Source organism: Ruditapes philippinarum, unplaced genomic scaffold (assembly GCF_026571515.1).
Source record: "Ruditapes philippinarum isolate M1 unplaced genomic scaffold, ASM2657151v2 ctg1267_1_1_1_1, whole genome shotgun sequence".
Classification (NCBI taxonomy): domain Eukaryota; kingdom Metazoa; phylum Mollusca; class Bivalvia; order Venerida; family Veneridae; genus Ruditapes; species Ruditapes philippinarum.
Window position 1 is genome coordinate 44,475 of NW_026859684.1, and position 20,852 is coordinate 65,326.

At 34.6% G+C, this 20,852-nt stretch overlaps 1 protein-coding gene across 3 annotated transcripts in view; it reads right to left on the reverse strand.

The window, feature by feature from the left end:
• Window positions 1–20,852, reverse strand: part of LOC132757491 (solute carrier organic anion transporter family member 5A1-like) — a 96,195-nt gene that overhangs the window by 18,914 nt on the left and 56,429 nt on the right. For all 3 annotated transcript variants that reach the window (XM_060748781.1, XM_060748779.1, XM_060748782.1), the window contains 3 exons: window positions 14,284–14,604; window positions 3,772–3,936; window positions 2,890–2,970 (listed from right to left, as the gene is read on the reverse strand). In XM_060748781.1, coding sequence (XP_060604764.1) covers window positions 2,890–2,970; window positions 3,772–3,936; window positions 14,284–14,604 — 567 coding nt within the window. The remainder of the gene's footprint in view (window positions 1–2,889; window positions 2,971–3,771; window positions 3,937–14,283; window positions 14,605–20,852) is intronic.

Here is a 20,852-nt window from a genome sequence, read left to right on the forward strand (position 1 = left end):
CTGAGAATAGACAGGCAATGGAAGTGTTCTTATATTAACTAAATAGCTGAAATCAATACTGCTGTGTCCAAAACAATCACAAAAGTCAGAGATCCTCTTTCAGAATTAAAAGAAAATCACATGAACTGGATGAAATGTTAATGCAAATTTGAGCTTAAGTTTGTAGAATATTCCTGACTCATTTGTTAAGAACATGGATATTTCGATGGACAAGCAGGCTGATTGACCGCTCAACCAGAAAACAATATTCCTCAATAGGATTGCTGAGAATATAATTACATGCGTCCAGAAGTGGTTAGACCATTCTGTCAATTATTTCAGATACTTTGGGAAATATTGGATGTCAACTGTCTTAAGTGTCAGGGAAGGAAGTAAGGTTAAAGGCATAATGATGTAAAAAAAACTATAGGATATACCCTTAAAATAACTATAGGATAAACAAGATTTTGAGCTTATCATAGGCTCAGTCACACTTCAGAGCATCAGGAGTTAAAAATACTTTAAAACAGATTCCAGCTCATTTCAGTACACAGCTCATTACAATAGAAAACTGTCAGAAAAAAACAACACAGACCGATCCACAACAAACTCTGTAAAAAAAAATTTAAAAGCTAGACAACTCTACCTATCCTTTGAGAGTATAGCACCCACAGACAACTTAATTGTTAAGACCTTACTTATAGCTAAGACTTTTTTTTTGTAACACCATGTGACACATCAGAATGCAATATGACAAGGACTCCAACACAGAAAACAACATCAAATTAATTTCTGTTTACTGTCAGTAAAAAATGCTGTCTCAGCAGATTTAGCCAAGAAAACTATAGACAGAAAAGTCAACAGCTTTCTTGAATTTTGTTACAACCATTCCATCACCTTACAAGACATTTCCTTACTCCTGGGAACATTTAAATGCAATCATTCAGTTAGAAAATTGAAACTGTCTATACACGAAAGAGAGAGAGACAGAGATTTAACTAGGTCCTGATGTAATGTTTCGCCTTCCTTAAATGTATTTTCACTGCACATTTTCTCATCTCTAAAAGATGAACGGGGCAATTTATCTAATAAAGATAAATACTACCTCTACAAACTTCTAAGCTCTTTTTTTAAATGAACATTTGACTGCCTTGTAATGCACTTTTCCTTTTCTATGTTATATATTTTTGTAATAGCGCTTTCAGAACTGTCCACTATTTCACTAACAGAATTAAAAAGGATCTTAAATTTATTTTTTTTTGGTCAGGTTTTACATTGCACCAATACAGTATATGTCATCATATGGGAACTATCCAGCTTTACTGATGGAAGAAAACCTCAGTCTCCTTTCTGTGCATTATTTCAGGCATGAATTGGGACCTAAGTAGAACCATCGATGTTCCCTAAGCTAGATGGATAGCTTCCTCACATGAAGGAATTAGTCCAAATTCCCTTTCAGAATTCGAACCCACAGTGGTGAAGGACAAGTGGTTTGAAGTAAACAACCTTTACCTTTCTGACATGGCCACCCATTGATCATAATAATAAATAAAATGTTAAAGTTTCAGACAGACATCTGGCCTAGTGGTTCAGGTGTCAGGTGCCTCTCAACCCAGAGATCATGGGTTTGAACCCTACTCAGGCCAAGACCATGTTTCTTCATATGACACCAGAACTGGTTGGTTCCAGGAGGCAGACTCAAAAGTCATAAATACTTGTTTCGCAATTGAGCTTAAATTAATATGTTTAAACCAATCTAATTCTATTGACATAGCTGGGGGGACCCCATGAATCTATTGTCACAGCTTCCCTATGGATCTATTGTCACAGCTTTCCTATGAACCTATTGTCAAAGCTTCCCTATAAATGTATTGTCACAGTTTCCTTATTAATGTTTTGTCACAGCTCCCTATAAATGTATTGTCACAGCTTCCATATGAATCTATTGCCACAGCTTTCCTATAAATGTATTGTCACAGCTTCCATATGAATCTATTGCCACAGCTTTCCTATAAATGTATTGTCACAGCTTCCATATGAATCTATTGCCAAATGTATTGTCACAGCTTTCCTATTAATCTATTGCCACAGCTTCCCTATGAACCTATTGTCAAAGCTTCCCTATGAATCTATTGTCAAAGCTTCCCTATGAATCTATTGTCACAGCTTCCCTATGAATCTATTGTCACACCTTCCCTATGAATCTATTGTTAACATTAATCATGTACCTTGCCGCAATCAGCACGAATAATTAAAGTTATATTGACAAATTTGCAAGCCTTAATCTTCCTATTTTGAAAAATAATTAACTTATAGCTCTTACCAATTTATTGAAATTGGTAAGATATGCCCAAGCTAGGAACAAATTAATTCTGTATCACGTCTGAAAACAGCCCAAGGATTTTCCCTTACAAATGTAGACCTAATGAAGGATGGCGTTTAGAACTGTCATCTTGTTATAAAGACATTTTCTTACAACTCAGAAATAAATTAAAATATAACTGTTCTGAAGAAAAAGCAAAATTTGTATTTTAAAACTGTTCTCATTATGAACTTTTGAGAGCATGTGAAATGCTTATCACAAGGAACAAGCATTGCTGGATGTTGTTTATTTTCTAATTTACCATAAAAGCAAAAAAACTTCTATAAAAGTGGTATTTAGGAAGTAACCAGTTACAGCACTAAGGTGACAATACCTCTTACCACGCTGAATATTAGAAATGGACTTCATGACCATCTTTCAACCTGGACATTATGAACCATCCAGCATTTTGAGCCAAAAAAACAAAACAAAATAAATATTGACTGATCTTCGTCTGCACTGTTTGCTAGGTTAGATTCGATTTGAAATGCCAGGAAGATAAAAGGCTAAATGCTGAGAGCATGAAAAATGGAACTGTCTTTTTTTACCTTTAGGTCCCATCTGAAACCTCTTCAGCAGGAATCCTCCCATAAGCACTCCAAAAACAGCACCAGGTATTGCTATTCCACCTATAAAATATTTACATAAAATAAAGATCTGGTTATATGTACAGACTATTTTCCTATTAAAACATAGCTAAGAACAGGAACATTGATACTATAATGAGCCGCGTCACGACAAAACCAACATAATGGTTTTGCGACCAGCATGGATCCAGACCAGCCTGCACATCCGCGGAGTCTGATCAGGATCCATGCTGTTTGCTATCAGTTTCTCTACTTGTAATAGGGTTGGTAAGCGAACAGCATGGATCCTGATCAGACTGTGCGGATGCGCAGGCTGGTCTGGATCCATGCTGGTCGCAAACCCATTATATTGGTTTTGTCATGACGTGGCTCATTTTCCAAGGAATCAATGTCTCAGCCGGCAAAATGAGAATAAACTCAATAAAGCTGGAATATTGTGAAATGAAATAGTTGAAATTTCCGCATCAAATTTATCACCATGTTTGTGCCATTCAAGAATACCAGTATAAGTTATCACAATAATCATATTATATAACATCACAAGGGTATTTCTCCAGCATATGAAATCAATCATTTCAACCCCCCCTATCAGTGATTTTCCTCCTTATAGAACAGAGGCCAATAAAAAGCCTCTACCCAAATGAAATTTTCTATCAAATCCTGCAATTTCCCCAAAAATCTGAACTTACCCCAGCTTTTTTTACTTCCCATATTAGCAATTTTAGCAATAATTTTACCCAAATAAAGGGACAGGGGAGAGATTAGCTCAGTAAACCCCTCATTCTGCGCATTTCCGATAACATCTAGTGACTGCTAACGGTAAGTATTGACAAAAGATTGTACCTGTGAAAAGCGAGGCCTCAGATTTAGATGTCCCAAATTGCGTCTCAATATATTTCGGCAGGAAAACTACAAATCCACTAACTATAGAGATTTCACAGCAGATGCCAAAACTTGTTACCAGGTAGATCTTGTTCTTCAGCAGACTTGCAATGGACTTTGGAATGTCTGGAGAAAAAAATCATACAAGGTTATAGTACAAGGTTAAAGAATGTCGAGGCTTTTGAATAATTGCTGGTATGACTGTCATAAATAGTTTTGTACAAAGTTTTGGATATACAGTAAAACCTATGATTAGTCGCCGGTAGAAACCGGCGACTATATTTGTAACAGTTTAATATTATACCTATGGTAGGAGAAGGCATTAATTTCTGTAAATAAAAGCATAACAATTACTGAACAATTAAAGACTACAATTGTTTTCAGTAATCTCAAAAATTCAAACATACAATAATGTTGCCAAATGAAATGAAATATTCAAATACTGACATCGTAAAAAGCAACATTACAATATTTATAAAATGAATTAATGACGTATCCCTATGGACCAGTCATTGAATTTAGGGATGCTTTTACTTTTTTAAAGTGTCAAGCCTTGCTATTTTATGATAAATAAATCATGCATGATATTTGAAATGACACTTTTAAATTATCTGGCTGTTTGTATCTTATGAGACCTATTCTATTTTTTATCTTATTTATTATAAACAGTTTCTCCCAGAATCACGTGACTACTAGTACACGTTGTATGTTATTGTTATGGAATCTATTAATAGTAACAATTAAATGGCTGATAAGATAGATATACAGGTAACATGTGAATGGTAAAGTGCAAATCAAATTAATTTTGTATGAAAAATCTCGGTATGACGGTAGGGGTCGGAATCGAAGAAAACGAATAAACTATCTTTGTGTTGATAGTTTATCGCACTGAAAGGCAATTATTTAAACATTAACTTTATCGTATGTAACGACAGGAATATTGATTTCAGCTAAATGATATATTTTTTCGATAGTGCATAAGAATGATTTGTTTATGCAGACACCACTTTTACAGTAGAATTGCATTGTTTTATGCAATAATTAAGCATATATATTTTCATAGTCACTTTGCAAATATTCGATGATCGGTAATAATTTGTCGGTAATTACCGGATGCTGAAGAAAACCATACGTACAACGGTATATGTATAAAGTAGAATTACAAATAGAATCATAATCATATCACTTGCTTTACAAGCCTCGATGACAAAGTGTTAGATTTAAAGTTAGTTTCAAATTGAAGACTGTAGGTTCGATAAAGTGATTTTTTATGTTTTCTTTTATAATACTTTTTGTATTTTGCAAAACTTGACCGTTTATCAAAATTATGAAATAAAAAAGTGCTAGAAATGAAACACAAGATTTATCAACTTATGTTTCAAAAGTTAAAAGATATAATAAAAATCAATTTATGAAAACTACACACAGGATTTGTCCGAGATTCGAACTTGCGCCTACTACATGTAGGTTACAACTTTGTCATACTTACCACTAGGCCATCGAGCAGTATTAATTGATATAATTATACATGTAATTATACTTACGATAAAATCGTTAACATTAATCATAATAAGTTATAAGTTATGTAAGCAAACGAAACAGCTCCCGAAAATTATTGAGTCTCGGGTAAATATTGCCAAACAATACTTGCTTATTTAATAATGATAACAGTTTCTTGACAAAATTGCTAAGCAAGTTTGATTCAAATATGATATTTTATTATAACATAAGATATTTTTTTTGCATAAAACTCTCAGCAAGAAAGATATAATTGTGGCATGTAAATAAAAACATGTTAATGAATAAACATTACTCAACTTATTGTTCCTCTTTTCTTTATACTCGGACCATTAAACTGATATTAACTTATATTTATGATAATACAATCATATTTCTATCCGGCGACTTGATGCTTTAGCATCAAAATCTCTACTTGTTCACCTATAGGTTGTATTGTAAATCTACAGTGGCTTTGTCATTGGGCAAGTAATAGAAAGAGCATCGAAACACAAGCATAGCCTCCCAGTATTATAAAATCAGATTGCCAAGTGTTTTGATGTTCTTTCTCTTTTTGTATCATAGGCAAAATTAAAACACGTTCCCTGTTGTCAAAATATAACTAATACCTGCACTCACCAGCATACATTTCAATTTACCAAAAAAAAATATCATACATTTTAAAACACTAGCATAGGTTAAAATTTCTTACTTAAAATATACATTTCATACCATCATTAAAAATCACCCACATTATTTTATTATCAATATCATACATTTTTAATTACCCTAATACACCTTTCACGCAATCATATAAATGAAGCAATGCCTTAACCATATTCATACAGTCTAAACCATAAAACCTTCAAAATGATGAAAATTTACGGAGCTTATCAACCTTAAAATGACTTCAAAACCCAAAGCAGCTTTTAATTTCTAGAAATATTAATTCAACCTCCTATTATCCCTCCATTAAATCAGTGCCCAAGAGTGCTAGAATCAATTTACAGAGAAATGAAAGCATTTGTGGATAAACTTAATAATACTCTAAGGACAGACAGAGTTAAATCTGCTAAAGAATGTCTGTGGGCATAATTATATATACAAGTGCATTCCATTCTATTTACCAATAAATCATTTCTGTGATTTTGTTTTTCACTGCCAATTTAGGTACTTTGGTAAACTATATAGCATTTTCAATTACATGGACAAAGATTTCAATACAATGGGCAAGGACGACAGATTGTGAGCAATTTGCTGTTTCTTCTTTTCTCTATACTAAGCAAGATTGGTTTTAAGTTACTTTGACATTCTATTAAGGGCATTGAATTATTTGGCCGCCACCAACCTGTCACACAGCCTCAGACAGCAGAGCAATTTAACACAAAATGCCACCTTTTGAGTTATTTAAGGCACAAGAAACCACATGGGTTAAGATTCAGAGAATTTCAATATTCAAGCTGAGTAAAATTTTAGCTCAATCATAGTTCATGAGGAATTTAAACTCTCAGCAAGTTCTGGCCATGCAAACTGTTCACTCCTGGCTGTAAGCAGGATGGCATATTATACATACTCCACTGATGATTTTGCTGGTACTGGAAATAATTTTAGTTTAGTTAGTGTACCATTTGTTAAAGTCTAGATCAATAACTTGTCTGCAAAATTTCAGATCATTTGCTCACTCCATTTTTCCAAAATAATAATTCTTATTGTGAAAAATAACAGAAAAATGAAAAACGTTGCAGCGTCGCTTTTCACTCAAATTGGGATAATAATAGCGCAAAAATATGATTATCAATTCATTTCTGAGTATTTTTCTTCATTTTCTTTTGTTGTGTTTTAAGTGCCCCAACTTGACATATGTAAGAAATTCATACTTATCATGTTTTAAGGCTTTTAAACCTCTGAGTTCCTTTGATAAATAAACAAGTTCTTTATTCAAGGCAGGTTTCTATTAAACAAATATGGCATGATTACATTTCATATCTTAACCACAAATCTATGAGCTTAACAATGGGATATAAAAGTGGAAGATTATCCAGTTGAGAACAGTTCTCTCATTCATATGCATGTCATCTTATCATATTGTAGGCATCCAGGAAGAGTGTAAAAGGTATAAAAGGTTAAACAGAAGTAATATATTCCAATAATTGCTCTCAATCCCATGCTATTTACTCATAATAGAATTAAGGTCCTCTGCAGCAATAATATTGTTTTGACTGGTTCCAGAATTTAAAGCTGTTTTCCTTGTGATACTAATATACTGAATTGAAAGTGCAAAAAAAAATAGTGTTAAACCAGTCACCTGAGGTTAATATGCATGTCATTTAATCATAAAAGAAGCATCCACCAAAGAGGTTTATAGATTTCAGTAATTGCTTTCCATCCAATTTTACTGATATTGATTCTTATTGATTATCAAAAGGACCTCTTTTGACTGGTTTACAGAATTAAAGTATTCCATTGAGGGAATTGCAAAAACCAGTCACCATAAACTACAAACAATTTACCCTCAAAATGCCAAAACCAGTCTGTAGGTAATTGCAAGACCATTCATTTTTCCATCAGGCACAATCATAACCACCACAATGTAAGGAGGCTTTACTAATGTCTTTACTATTGATATACTATTAGGCCTTTCATAAAAGATACTTAAAAACATCATCAACTTTTGTGCCAAAAAATACTATTTAAACTATTGCTAAAAAATTCCTAAAGCACATTGTTAGCAATATTTTTTAACTGTCTACCATAAAGTGATTATTAGCCTTTGCAATTTGACTGTTCTGGTGGCTATATTTCATTTATTTTAGTACTGAAATCCCTTACAATTAAATTTGGAATATTTAGCAGTTAAAAACCAACAACAAAACAGTGTTGTTCATTTCTGATATATATCCTGAAGAAGAGTAATAATTTTTGTCGAAAGCTATGAAAAACATTTGTTTTTATTGAACAGATAACAAGAGGGCCATGATGGCCCTGAAGTCGCTCACCTGTATATAGGCCTCCCCACCCCACCCCCTGGCAGGGCCAATTTTAACCCAAGGGCTTTTATTTGAACAAACTTGGTAGACACCCATAAGAAGATGTTTCATGCTAAACATCTAAGCTCTAGCTCATTGGGTTTTTTCAAAGAAGTTATTTTAAGTTTTTACTATACACATATAGTTAAAAACAATGACACCCCTGGGGCGGGGCCAGTTTTGACCCCAGGGCTTTTATTTGAACAAACTTTGTAGACACTTACTAGAAGATGTTTCATGCTTAATATCCAAATTCTAGCTATTTGGGTTTTTTCACAGAAGAGTTTTAAGTTTTTGCTATACACATATAAGGAAAATCAATGACCCCCGGGGCAGGGCCAATTTTGACCCCAGGGCTTTTATTTGAACAAACTTTGTAGACACTCACTAGAAGATGTTTCATGCTTAATATCTAAACTCTAGATATTTGGGTTTTTTCAAAGAAGGTTTTTTAAGTTTTTGCTATACACATATAAGGAAAATCAATTACCCCCAGGGCGGGGCCAATTTTGACCCCAGGGCTATTATTTGAACAAACTTGGTTGGCACCCATTAGAACATGTTTCATGCTAAATATCTTAGCTCTAGCTCTTTGAGTTCTTTAAAAGAAGATTTTTTAAGTTTTTACTATATGCATATAGGGAAAATTAATGACCCCCTGGGGCGGGGCCAATTTTGACCCCGGGGCTTTTATTTGAACAAACTTGGTAGACACTCGTTAGAACATGTTTCATGCTAAATATCTTAGCTCTAGCTCTTTGGGTTCTTTAAAAGAAGATTTTTTAAGTTTTAACTATATGCATATAGGGAAAATTAATGACCCCCTGGGGCGGGGCCAATTTTGACCCCGGGGCTTTTATTTGAACAAACTTGGTAGACACTCATTAGAAGATGTTTAATGCTAAATATCTTAGCTCTAGCTCTTCTGGTTCTTTAAAAGAAGATTTTTTAAGTTTTTACTATATGCATATAGGGAAAATCAATGACCCCCTGGGGCGGGGCCATATTTGACCCCAGGGCTTTTATTTGAACAAACTTGGTAGACACTCACTAGAAGATGTTTCATGCCAAATATCTAAGCTCTAGCTCTTAGGGTTTTTTAAAAGAAGATATTTAAAGTTTTTTCTTTCGGTTGCCATGGCAACCAGAGTTCTGCATGGAATTAAATTCTTTGAACAATTTTTAAAGGTGACCACCAAAGGAACATTCCTGTGAAGTTTGGATGAAATTGGCTTAGTGGTTTATGAGGAGATGTCATTTAAAGTAAAAGTTTACGGATGGACGCCTGACGAAAAGCGATCACAAAAGCTCACCCTGTCACTTTGTGACAGGTGAGCTAATAAAAAAGTTAGCAGTATGTTCCAAAGTTCAAAGCATGGTCAAAGTTAATTAATTTACTAAAATTCAAGCAGGCAATCTGTTAAATAATTGAGATATAGTTAGATCATCTTCGTTTTACATCCCTAACAAAGATAAATGATATAGATCCAGAGAAACATATCACTTTACAGTGTTACCAACTTATTGATGAATGTATATTGTTTTACACATTACTGAAACAAACCTTTTGTTATTTCTCTTTGAAATTGAAATTGAAGACTTGCTAGATAATGTTGTGCAAATTAGGTAATTCATTATTTCTTTTGTAATTAAGACATTAAACACGAAACAATTTAGACTGTATCATTATCAAGTATATATACATTGATGTATCTTTAATTGTTCTTTTTAACACACCTGCAACATATTCTTGTTTTTAATTTATAATAAGTGCAAGCTTTTCAATCTTTGCCATGCTATATGTTTCTGCAATGGAATTTCCATAATTTGTATTTGTAATAACTAGAATTTTAAACATCAAATAACTAATATTAAGCAGTCCCACATAAAGAGTTTGATCAAAAGGCACCAATGCACAAGTTGACAGCTAACATTTAAATCATTGTTCTGTTGAAATACAGTATACTGGTGACATAGACCTGACATTATACTGGTGACATAGGCCTAACACTATACTGGTGACATAGACCTGACACTATACTGGTATCATAGACCTGACTATACTGGTATCATAGACCTGACACTATACTGGTGACATAGACCTGACACTATACTGGTATCATAGACCTGACTATACTGGTATCATAGACCTGACACTATACTGGTGACATAGACCTGACACTATACTGGTATCATAGACCTGACACTATACTGGTGACATAGACCTGACACTATACTGGTGACATAGACCTGACATTATACAGGTAACATAGACCTGACACTATACTGGTGACATAGACCAGTGACACTATACTGGTGACCTAGGCCTGACACTATACTGGTGACATAGGCCTGACACTATACTGGTGACATAAACCTGGCACTATACTGGTGACATAGACCTGACACTATACTTGTGACATAGATCTGACATTATACTGGTAACATAGACCTGACACTATACTGGTGACATAGGCCTCACACTATACTGGTGACATAGGCCTGACACTATACTGATGACATAGACCTGACACTATACTGGTGACATAAACCTGGCACTATACAGGTGCCATAGACCTGACACTATACTGGTGACATAGACCTGGCATTATACTTGTAACATAGACCTGACACTATACTGGTGACATAGACCTGACATTATACTGGTAACATAGGCCTGATACTTTACTGGTGACATAGGCCTGACATTATACTGGTGACATAGACCTGACACTATACTGGTGACACAGACCTGACACTATACTGGTGACATAGACCTGACATTATACTGGTGACATAGACCTGACACTTTACTGGTGGCATAGACCTTGCACTATACTGATGGCATTGTCCTGACACTATACTGGTGACATAAACCTGACACTATACTGGTGGCATAAACCTGGCACTAAACATGTGCCATAGACCTGACACTATACTGGTGACATAGACCTGACACTATACATGTGACATAGACCTGAAACTATACTGGTGACATAGACCTGACACTATACTGGTGACATAGGCCTGACACTATACTGGTGACAATAGACCTGACACTATACTGGTGACATAGACCTGACACTATAAAGGTGCCATAGACCTGACACTATACAGGTGCCATAGACCTGACACTATACTGGTGACATAGACCGGAAATAATACTGGTGACATAGCCCTGACACTATACTGGTGACATTGACCTGACACTATACTGGTGACATAGACCTGATATTATACTGGTGATATAGACCTGACACTATACTGGTGACATAGGCCTGACACTATACTGATGACAATAGACCTGACACTATACATGTGACATAGACCTGACACTATACTGGTGGCATAGACCTGGCACTATACAGGTGCCATAGACCTGACACTATACTGGTGACATAAACCTGGCACTATACAGGTGCCATAGACCTGACACTATACTGGTGACAATAGACCTGACATTATACTGGTAACATAGACCTGACACTACTGGTGACATAGACCTGACACTATACTGGTATCATAGACCTGACACTATAATGGTGACATAGACCTGACACTATACTGGTGACACAGACCTGACATTATACTGGTTACATAGACCTGACACTATACAGGTGACATAGACCTGACATTATACTGGTAACATAGACCTGACACTATACTGGTGACATAGGCCTGACACTATACTGATGACAATAGACCTGACACTATACATGTGACATAGACCTGACACTATACTGGTGGCATAGACCTGGCACTATACAGGTGCCATAGAACCTGACACTATACTGGTGACATAAACCTGGCACTATACAGGTGCCATAGACCTGACACTATACTGGTGACATAGACCTGACACTTTACTGGTGACATAGGCCTGACACTATACTGGTGACAATAGACCTGACATTATACTGGTAACATAGACCTGACACTACTGGTGACATAGACCTGACACTATACTGGTATCATAGACCTGACACTATAATGGTGACATAGACCTGACACTATACTGGTGACACAGACCTGACATTATACTGGTTACATAGACCTGACACTATACAGGTGACATAGACCTGACATTATACTGGTAACATAGACCTGACACTATACTGGTGACATGGACCTGACACTATACTGGTGACATAGACCTGACACTATACTGGTGACATAGACCTGACATTATACTGGTAACATAGGCCTGACTCTATACTAGTGACATAGACCTGACACTATACTGGTGACATAGACCTGACATTATACTGGTGACATAGACCTGGCATTATACTGGTGGCATAGACCTGGCATTATACTGGTGACATTGACCTGACACTAAATTAAACTTTTATCCCTCAAACTTCTTCCAAAGTATCTGAAAATCTATAGAAGATTCCAGACTAGATCTATATATCATGTCTATTAATTTACAGATATTTATTTTCAAGGATTTCTGGGAAAATAGTATGTAGGGCTTAGAAATAATGAATAGTAATAACATGGTCTCAAGGACAAAGCCTATCCAAGAAACATGCCAATCTCTCACTATTTTGTCTGTAAAGTATATAATTTAGAAGGATGTGACAAAATCTTAAGATTGTTCTTTAAAACAACCTGATTTGTTTCCCTATTAAATCTTGTTCATGCAGCTAGTTCTGTAAGTCTAGCAAGGTCTAATATTTTAAAACTATAATTATGTTTAAGCTAAAACTCTAAACTTGACAGCACATGGCAACAGCAACTCTTAATTGAACAAGGTAGCTTCCAGTTTACATGTTATATAGATGAGCTAAAAATAAACATAATTGTCAAATTGTTTGGGAGTGATATTGCATCTTAAGAGTTTTCTTTTTCTTAACACTTTACAAAATCATAGTACATGTACTATGCTTTAAAAGAAGGTCTTTTTTGAAGAAATTCTATAACAACCCTTTATAATCTATTCAAAACATGTAATGGGTTAATTACAGTTGAACTTTGTTTGCTCGAACTCGGAGGGCCTGTGCAAATTTGTTCGAGAGATCGGTAGTTCGAGCCAACTGAGGTCGAACTATTATTACTTTGATCATTTGTCTAAAGGTTTATAGCATACATTGGTCGGATGATAAATACGTAAATATAATTGTTTGTTAGTACATTTGTTCGTCGAATATGTCATATTCAGAATTATTATCCCAGTGTTTTCAATTAAGTATTAACGGTATGTTGTGTTAATCTATATTCATGCATCTTGTAATTGGTTGAGTTCGATTGGGCAATCAGACCAAACTTGATGAACAATTTAAAAAAAATAAATTAATGAAATATTTAAGAAAAAGTTCTACAGCAGCATTTATTTGTAGTCATTTACTTAAATAAACACAGGTACAAGTATCATTCTATAAATACACAACACTATTACAATTCATGTTACATGAACTACGGTTGTAATTAAAGCCGTCCGGATAAACGTCATTCTTTATTGACTTTGCATATTTCACTTATTTCACAAGTTATTTTCTTTTTATCGTTACCATAAACGGCAAATAAACAATATTATTGTAACAAACAAATCGGTTACAACACCTCTTATTTTGTATCAATTTACCTTAATTTCCTTTGTCATAATCACGAGGTGTTAAAAACATGTGTCGCCGACTGTCATTTACTTAGGACATGTCGACTTGTATTTTTGTGTTCGACAGAAAAGGTGTGATTTTCACTATATATCTGCCGAAGGGACCAGAGATCAGGTTCGAGAGTTAGAGCGATCGGTGTTCGAGCGATCCGAGGTAGAACAATATATATTATATAGGAGTTTTGCCGGGACTGGGCGATGAGTTTGAGCGAAGGGAGGTATTCGAGCGATCCGAGTTCGAGTGAACGAAGTTTAACTGTAGTTACTAATTTGTAAACTTATGGTAGCATGCATGGTAATATATGTGAGATTACATCTCACCCCTCTACCTACCTTTAGCATCCTTCCCATAATCCTCACTGTTTGTCTGGCCCTCCGCGGTGCTCGGACTCAGCAGGTCTTCCCGAGCCTTGCTCTCGAGCACTTTCCTCTTCTCCTCCACTAGCACTTGTGGAAACATCAGGAACGGCACGGCTATACAGAACAGTACCACACCACAGATAATGAACCCGCCCCACCAGGCTCCGATCCACCTGGGATGGGCCGGGGAAAGGTCCACTTTGTAGCTAAATACGTCTACATAGAACTGTAACAAGAGCGCACCAAGGGCGTATCCAACAACAGGCCCTAAAGCTCCAGTAGCATAAGTGAATGCTGAAAATAAAAACAAAGAAATTAATGATGAGACTCACTTTGATGAGACTGAAATAAAATAATAATCTTTTATATGGAACTGTACATTGATTGTAAAAGAATCTAAATGTTAAAATTACAAGCCATCAATAAAGATGTTGGTCAAACTGCAATTAATCCTGAATAAGAGAGTTAGTTACTAATTAGATGTTTTTATTTCAGAATATAATACAATAATATTATTGGCAACAAGTTGGGCATTTGCCAAGAAACAATAGCTATTGTAGAGTTCTTTTCCTAATGCAAGGTCAGTTAATCTGAAGGCACTGTGATATGAAAACACAAGTTCTAACATCATTTTCTAGTTAGGCATTTTCTACAAGAACAGGGCTGATTGTCACATTCTGCCTGGGCACAACTAGTCACAGTCTGCCTGAAATCTTTTTTTTTAACAAACACATCCTAACCAGTCTCATGCCTATGTCCAACTTGTCATCACATCCCTGTCCATGTCCTAACTTACCATACTTTACCTGGTTACTCCTAAATTAATGTCAAATTACAGCTTTGATTTTTTCACTGGAAAACAATTCTGTGCTGTTTCAAACTAAGTATTTCAGTACTTTTACCTTAGAAAAGTGCATTATATCATAGTAATCAACCTTCTACAAAACAGTGTCCCGAGAGCTATTTATAAAATTTGTCAGTGTGTTAGTTTCTAACAATAAAAAATAGGTAAACGAATTGTCATTTAAATATAGAGAGCTGACTGGTAGATTAGAGATATCAAGGGGTTGTTTTGTTATTGTTTATGTATTTATCATTGGCCAATTTCTTTTACCACCCTAATTCTTTTGATTTTTTGACAATTATATGAAACAATTTATCTAAAAATAACATATTTAAACTTTAGAACAGCTGGAGGCATCTTTAATGTGACAATAGATCTAAAACAAGTCACTTCAAATTTGTCACATCATGACTTGTCACATCTATCTTGGGTGATGTTTCACCTACAGATTTTCACTTTACGCCTTTGAATTATTTCAATAGTGTGGAAGTCAGTGCCAGACGCAACTTGATATTGAAATATCAGGAAGGGTTTATCATTTAGAAAAAGATCAATGATGCCTGATATAAACAACAGTGGACATCACAATTATAGTAGGTGTGGGTGTAGATATGAAATGAATGTTTACTTTTTGTTTCAAGAATTCCAATTGTTTACCTTTAAAACTCATATGTTTACCACAACAATCATTACATAAATTGCAAGGAAATATACATCGCTTTAACACAAAATTGTGTTGTTGTTCTTTTTAAATAGAAGAAAATTGAATAAATGTAAAAATGTTGGAATTTTAGACAAAACTAGAACTATCACTAAATGTGATTAATACCCACGCAAAACTGCTTCGGAAATGAGGAAGTTACTAGTAATAGAGCTATGGTTGTTGTGGGAAATTAAAGATAGTTGTGGTTCTTATATGTTGCATTTCCTTTCAATGTGGTTGACCATTGATGAAGTTTTATTGAATTACTTTGTAAAAAGTCCAAAAAGAGTTACGCTTCTTGAGCACTGCATTTCCTCTCATTGCGCTTGACCATTGAATGAAGATTCATTGAATTCTAAACATTGGTTTTTAAGTTGTGCACCTGACAAGGAAAAGGATCAAAGGGCAATAACTCTGTTATTTGTCAAATGATGTTATTGTTCTTGCGCACTGCACTTCTTCTTAATGTGCTTGACGATTGTATGAAGTTGTATTGAATTCCAACTAGTAGTTTTCAAGTTATGCTCCGGACAAGTAAAAGTAACAAAGGGCAATAACTTTGTAATAAATCAAGATGGAATTACTTTAGAAAGAGTTATGGTTCTTATGCACTGCACTTACCCTTATTGTGCTTGACCATTGTATGAAGTTGTTTTGAATTCCAACTAGTAGTTTTCAAGTTATGCTCCGGACAAAAAAAAAAGCAATGGAACAGTTACAAAGGGCAATAACTTTGTAATTACTTTAGAAAAAGTTATGGTTCTTGTGCACTGCACTTCCTCTCAATGTGCTTGACCATTGTATGAAGTTATATTGAATTCCAACCATTAGTCTTCAAGTTATTGTTCGAACAAAAGAAAGCAATGGATAAGTAACAAAGGGCAATAACTCTGTAATTACTTTGAATAGAGTTATGGTTCTTGTGCACTGCACTTACCCTTATTGTGCTTGACCATTGTATGAAGTTGTTTTGAATTCCAACTAGTAGTTTTCAAGTTATGCTCCAGACATGGAAAAGTAACAAAGGGCAATAACTCAGTAATTAGTCAAGATGGAGTTATGGTTATTGTGCACTGCACTTCCTCTCAATGTGCTTGACCATTGTATGAAGTTATACTGAATTCCAAGCATTAGTCTTCAGGTCATTGTTCGGACAAAAGAAAGCAATGGAAAAGTAACAAAGGGCATTAACTCTGTAATTACTTTAGATAGAGTTATGGTTCTTGTGCACTGCACTTCCCCTTATTGTGCTTGAACATTGTATGAAGTTGTTTTGAATTCCAACCAGTAGTTTTCAAGTTATGCTCCGGACAAGGAAAAGTAACACCAACCAGTAGTTTTCAAGTTATGCTCCGGACAAGGAAAAGTAACAAAGGGCAATAACTCTGTAATTAGTAAAGATGGAGATATGGTTCTTGTGCACTGCACTTCCTCTCAATGTGCTTGACCATTGTATGAAGTTATATTGAATTCCAACCATTAGTCTTCAAGTTATGCTCCATACAAGGAAAATGCAACGGACGACTGGACTGACCAAACCGATCAACCACCGAGTGACTCCTATATACCCCCCCAAACTTCGTTTCGAGGGTATAATTAGAAAGAGTTTTCTTTTATGTTCGGCCAATATGGCCGACTGAATTTATGTGAGTTTGTAAGTGTAATTTCAGTTAAATTATGCTTAAAATTATTAAAGGTATGTTCAACTTAAATCAGTAGGATAATGTGATTTTATATTACTGACTAAAGCAGATTATACAACACTTGATTATTCCCTCATTTAAATGATTAAATCTGATGAATCTGTTAATGAAGTTGCAGTGGTCTCCCCTGGGAAAGTTCTTGGCAATGTACATCTCCATTACAGGTGGCAGGTCAATACACTTGCATAATGTACTATGTTAATAGGTCAAAATTCTTGCATAATACACATAGATCATTATCAAGGTGGAACTATGAACAACAGACAATATACACACTGGACAGAGCTCATGCTAGCTGAGAAAGGTGCAAAACAAGATATTGCCTGCTAAGGGTGTAACGGTTTACCGGTATACCGATATATTGCAATATGAAAAAATGAATTTCGAACCGCAGTATGATTTTTGGAAAACCGGTATTTTATAAAAATCATAATTTTCAATTAATTGCCTTCTAATTTTGTACAAATTTCACATAAAATCTTTAATTGGCAAATTTTGTTGGCGCCAACGTAAGATAAAAGTATCCGACAACTAGTACACTTAAAAGTCAATAAGCGGCCGCATAATTTACATAAGCGGCCCAGATGTGAAAGGTTACACGCGACTAGTTTTGTTTATCAAATTGTGTGACACTACTTTCTATTTATTCCTTACATTTTTATTAAGTTTCTACTAAAAATATATACATATAATAATAATATATAAATGTTACTCCATCTTTACATCAAAACATATATACACGACAATACGTATTGCAATATAATGCAATACGCTTCAGCAAAATGGCAATATATTGCAATACGGTTTTTGCTGTATTGTTACACCCCTATTGCCTGCCAAGTATTCTTTCAGCAGATATTCTATTAAATTATTTCAACATTTATTGGACAGGACCCTGATTGAAAATAAGCTTTAAGTAATATATAATAGCTTAATGGGAAATCCTAGTGTAACATAAAACATTCCACTTAATTTTATAATTGTATTTTTCTTGATTTTTTTGTGTGTTTTAAACTGTATGTATGTTGATATGTGACAATATAGTATGTGTTTATCAATTATTTCCCTGAATAAATCGATAAGATACTCCAATGTAATAAGTCTTTTTGCCACCACAAGTAAAGTGCCTTGCAAAGTGCAATGATCCAAGTAATCAGACCATGATCTATACTGTTGGCTGACAAACTTTATATTTAAATTTCATTTTGTTATCCAATAAAACTAGAACTATCACTAAATGTGATTAATACCCCCCTGCAAGACTGCTTCGGAAATGAGGATGTTACTAGTAACAGAATACCTTGTAAAGAATTGAAATAGGGTTATGGTTGTTGGCAATTAAAGATAGTAACTGTTGTGGTTCTTCAATGTTGCATTTCCTTTCAATGTGGTTGGCCACTGAAGAAGTTTTATTGGATTACTCTGTAATAAGTCCAGAAAGACAAGGAAAATGAACAAAGGGCAATAACTCTATGAATACTGATGATTGAGTTATGGTTATTATACACTGCACTTCCTCTCATTGCGCTTGACCATTGTATGAAGTTGTATTGAATTCCAACTACTAGTTTTCAAGTTATGCACTGGACAAAAAAAGTAACAAAGGCAATAACTGTAATTAGTGCAAATAGAGTTATTGTTCTTGTGCAATGCACTTCATCTCACTGCCCTTGACCATTATATAAAGTTTCATTGAATTCCAACCATTAATTTTCAAGTTATGCACTGGACAATAAGAAGTAACAAAGGGCAAAAACTTTTAAATTAGTCAAAAAAGAGTTATGGTTGGTGTGCACTGCACTTCCTCTCAATATACTTGACCATAGTATGAAATAGTTTTGAATTCCAACTAGTAGTTTTCAAGTTATGCTCTGGACAAGAAAAAAGCAATGGAAAAGTAACAAAGGGCAATAACTCTATAATTACTCTGGACAGAGTTATAGTTCTTGTGCTTGACAATTGTATGAAGTTGTTTTAAATTCCAACCAATATGTTTTAAGTTATGTTCCGGACAAGGAAAAGTATCAAAGGGCAATAACTCTGTAATTTGTCAAAATGGAGTTATAATTATTGTGCACTGCATTTCCTCTTAATGTGCTAGACAACTGCATGAAGTTTTACTGAATTCCAACCGGTAGTTTTCAAGTTATGCTCCAGACAAGGAAAAGTAACAAAGGGCAATAACTGTCATTAGTCAAGATGGAGTTATGGTTCTCATGCACTGCACTTCCTCTCAATGTGCTTGACCATAATGTATGAAGTTATATTGAATTCCAACCATTAGTCTTAAAGTTATGCTCCGGACAAAAAAAGCATTGAAAACATTATGTAATCTGAGACTGTAAAAAGTGATTGCATTAATCTGAGTCTGTAAAAAGTGATTGCATTAAAATTAATCCGAGTCTGTAAAAAGTGATTGCATTGAAATCATTCTGTAATCTGACTTTCCAAATTGTGATTGCATTGAAAACATTATGAAATCTGCGATTCCAAAAAGTAATTGCTGCAATTTGCATTGAAAACATTATGAAATCTTAGTCTGTAAAAAGTGATTGCATTGAAATCACTATGAAATCTGAGACTCCAATTAGTGTTTGCATTGAAAACATTATGAAATCTGAGATTTCAAAAAGTGATTACATTGAAAACACTATGAAATCTGAGACTCCAAAAAGTGATTGCATTGAAAACACTATGAAATCTGAGACTCCAAAAAGTGATTGCATTGAAAACACTATGAAATCTGAGACTCCAAAGTTATTGCATTGAAATCACTATGGAATCTTAAACTGCAAAAAATGATTGCATTGAAAACATTCTGAAATCTTAAACTGTAAATAAGTTCCACTGAAATCATTATGAAACCTGAGTCTGTAAAAAGTGACTGCATTGAAATCACTATGAAATCTGAGACTCCAAAAAGTGACTGCATTGAAATCACTATGAAATCTGAGATTCTAAAAAGTGATTGCATTGAAAACACTATAAAATCTGAGACTCCTAAAAGTGATTGCATTGAAAACACTATAAAATCCGAGACTCCAAAAAGTGATTGCATTGAAAACACTATGAAATCTGAGACTCCAAAAAGTGATTGCATTGAAAACACTATAAAATCTGAGACTCCAAAAAGTGATTGCATTGAAAACACTATAAAATCTGAGACTCCAAAAAGTGATTGCATTGAAAACACTATGAAATCTGAGACTCCAAAAAGTGATTGCATTGAAAACACTATGAAATCTGAGACTCCAAAAAGTGATTGCATTGAAAACACTATGAAATCTGAGAC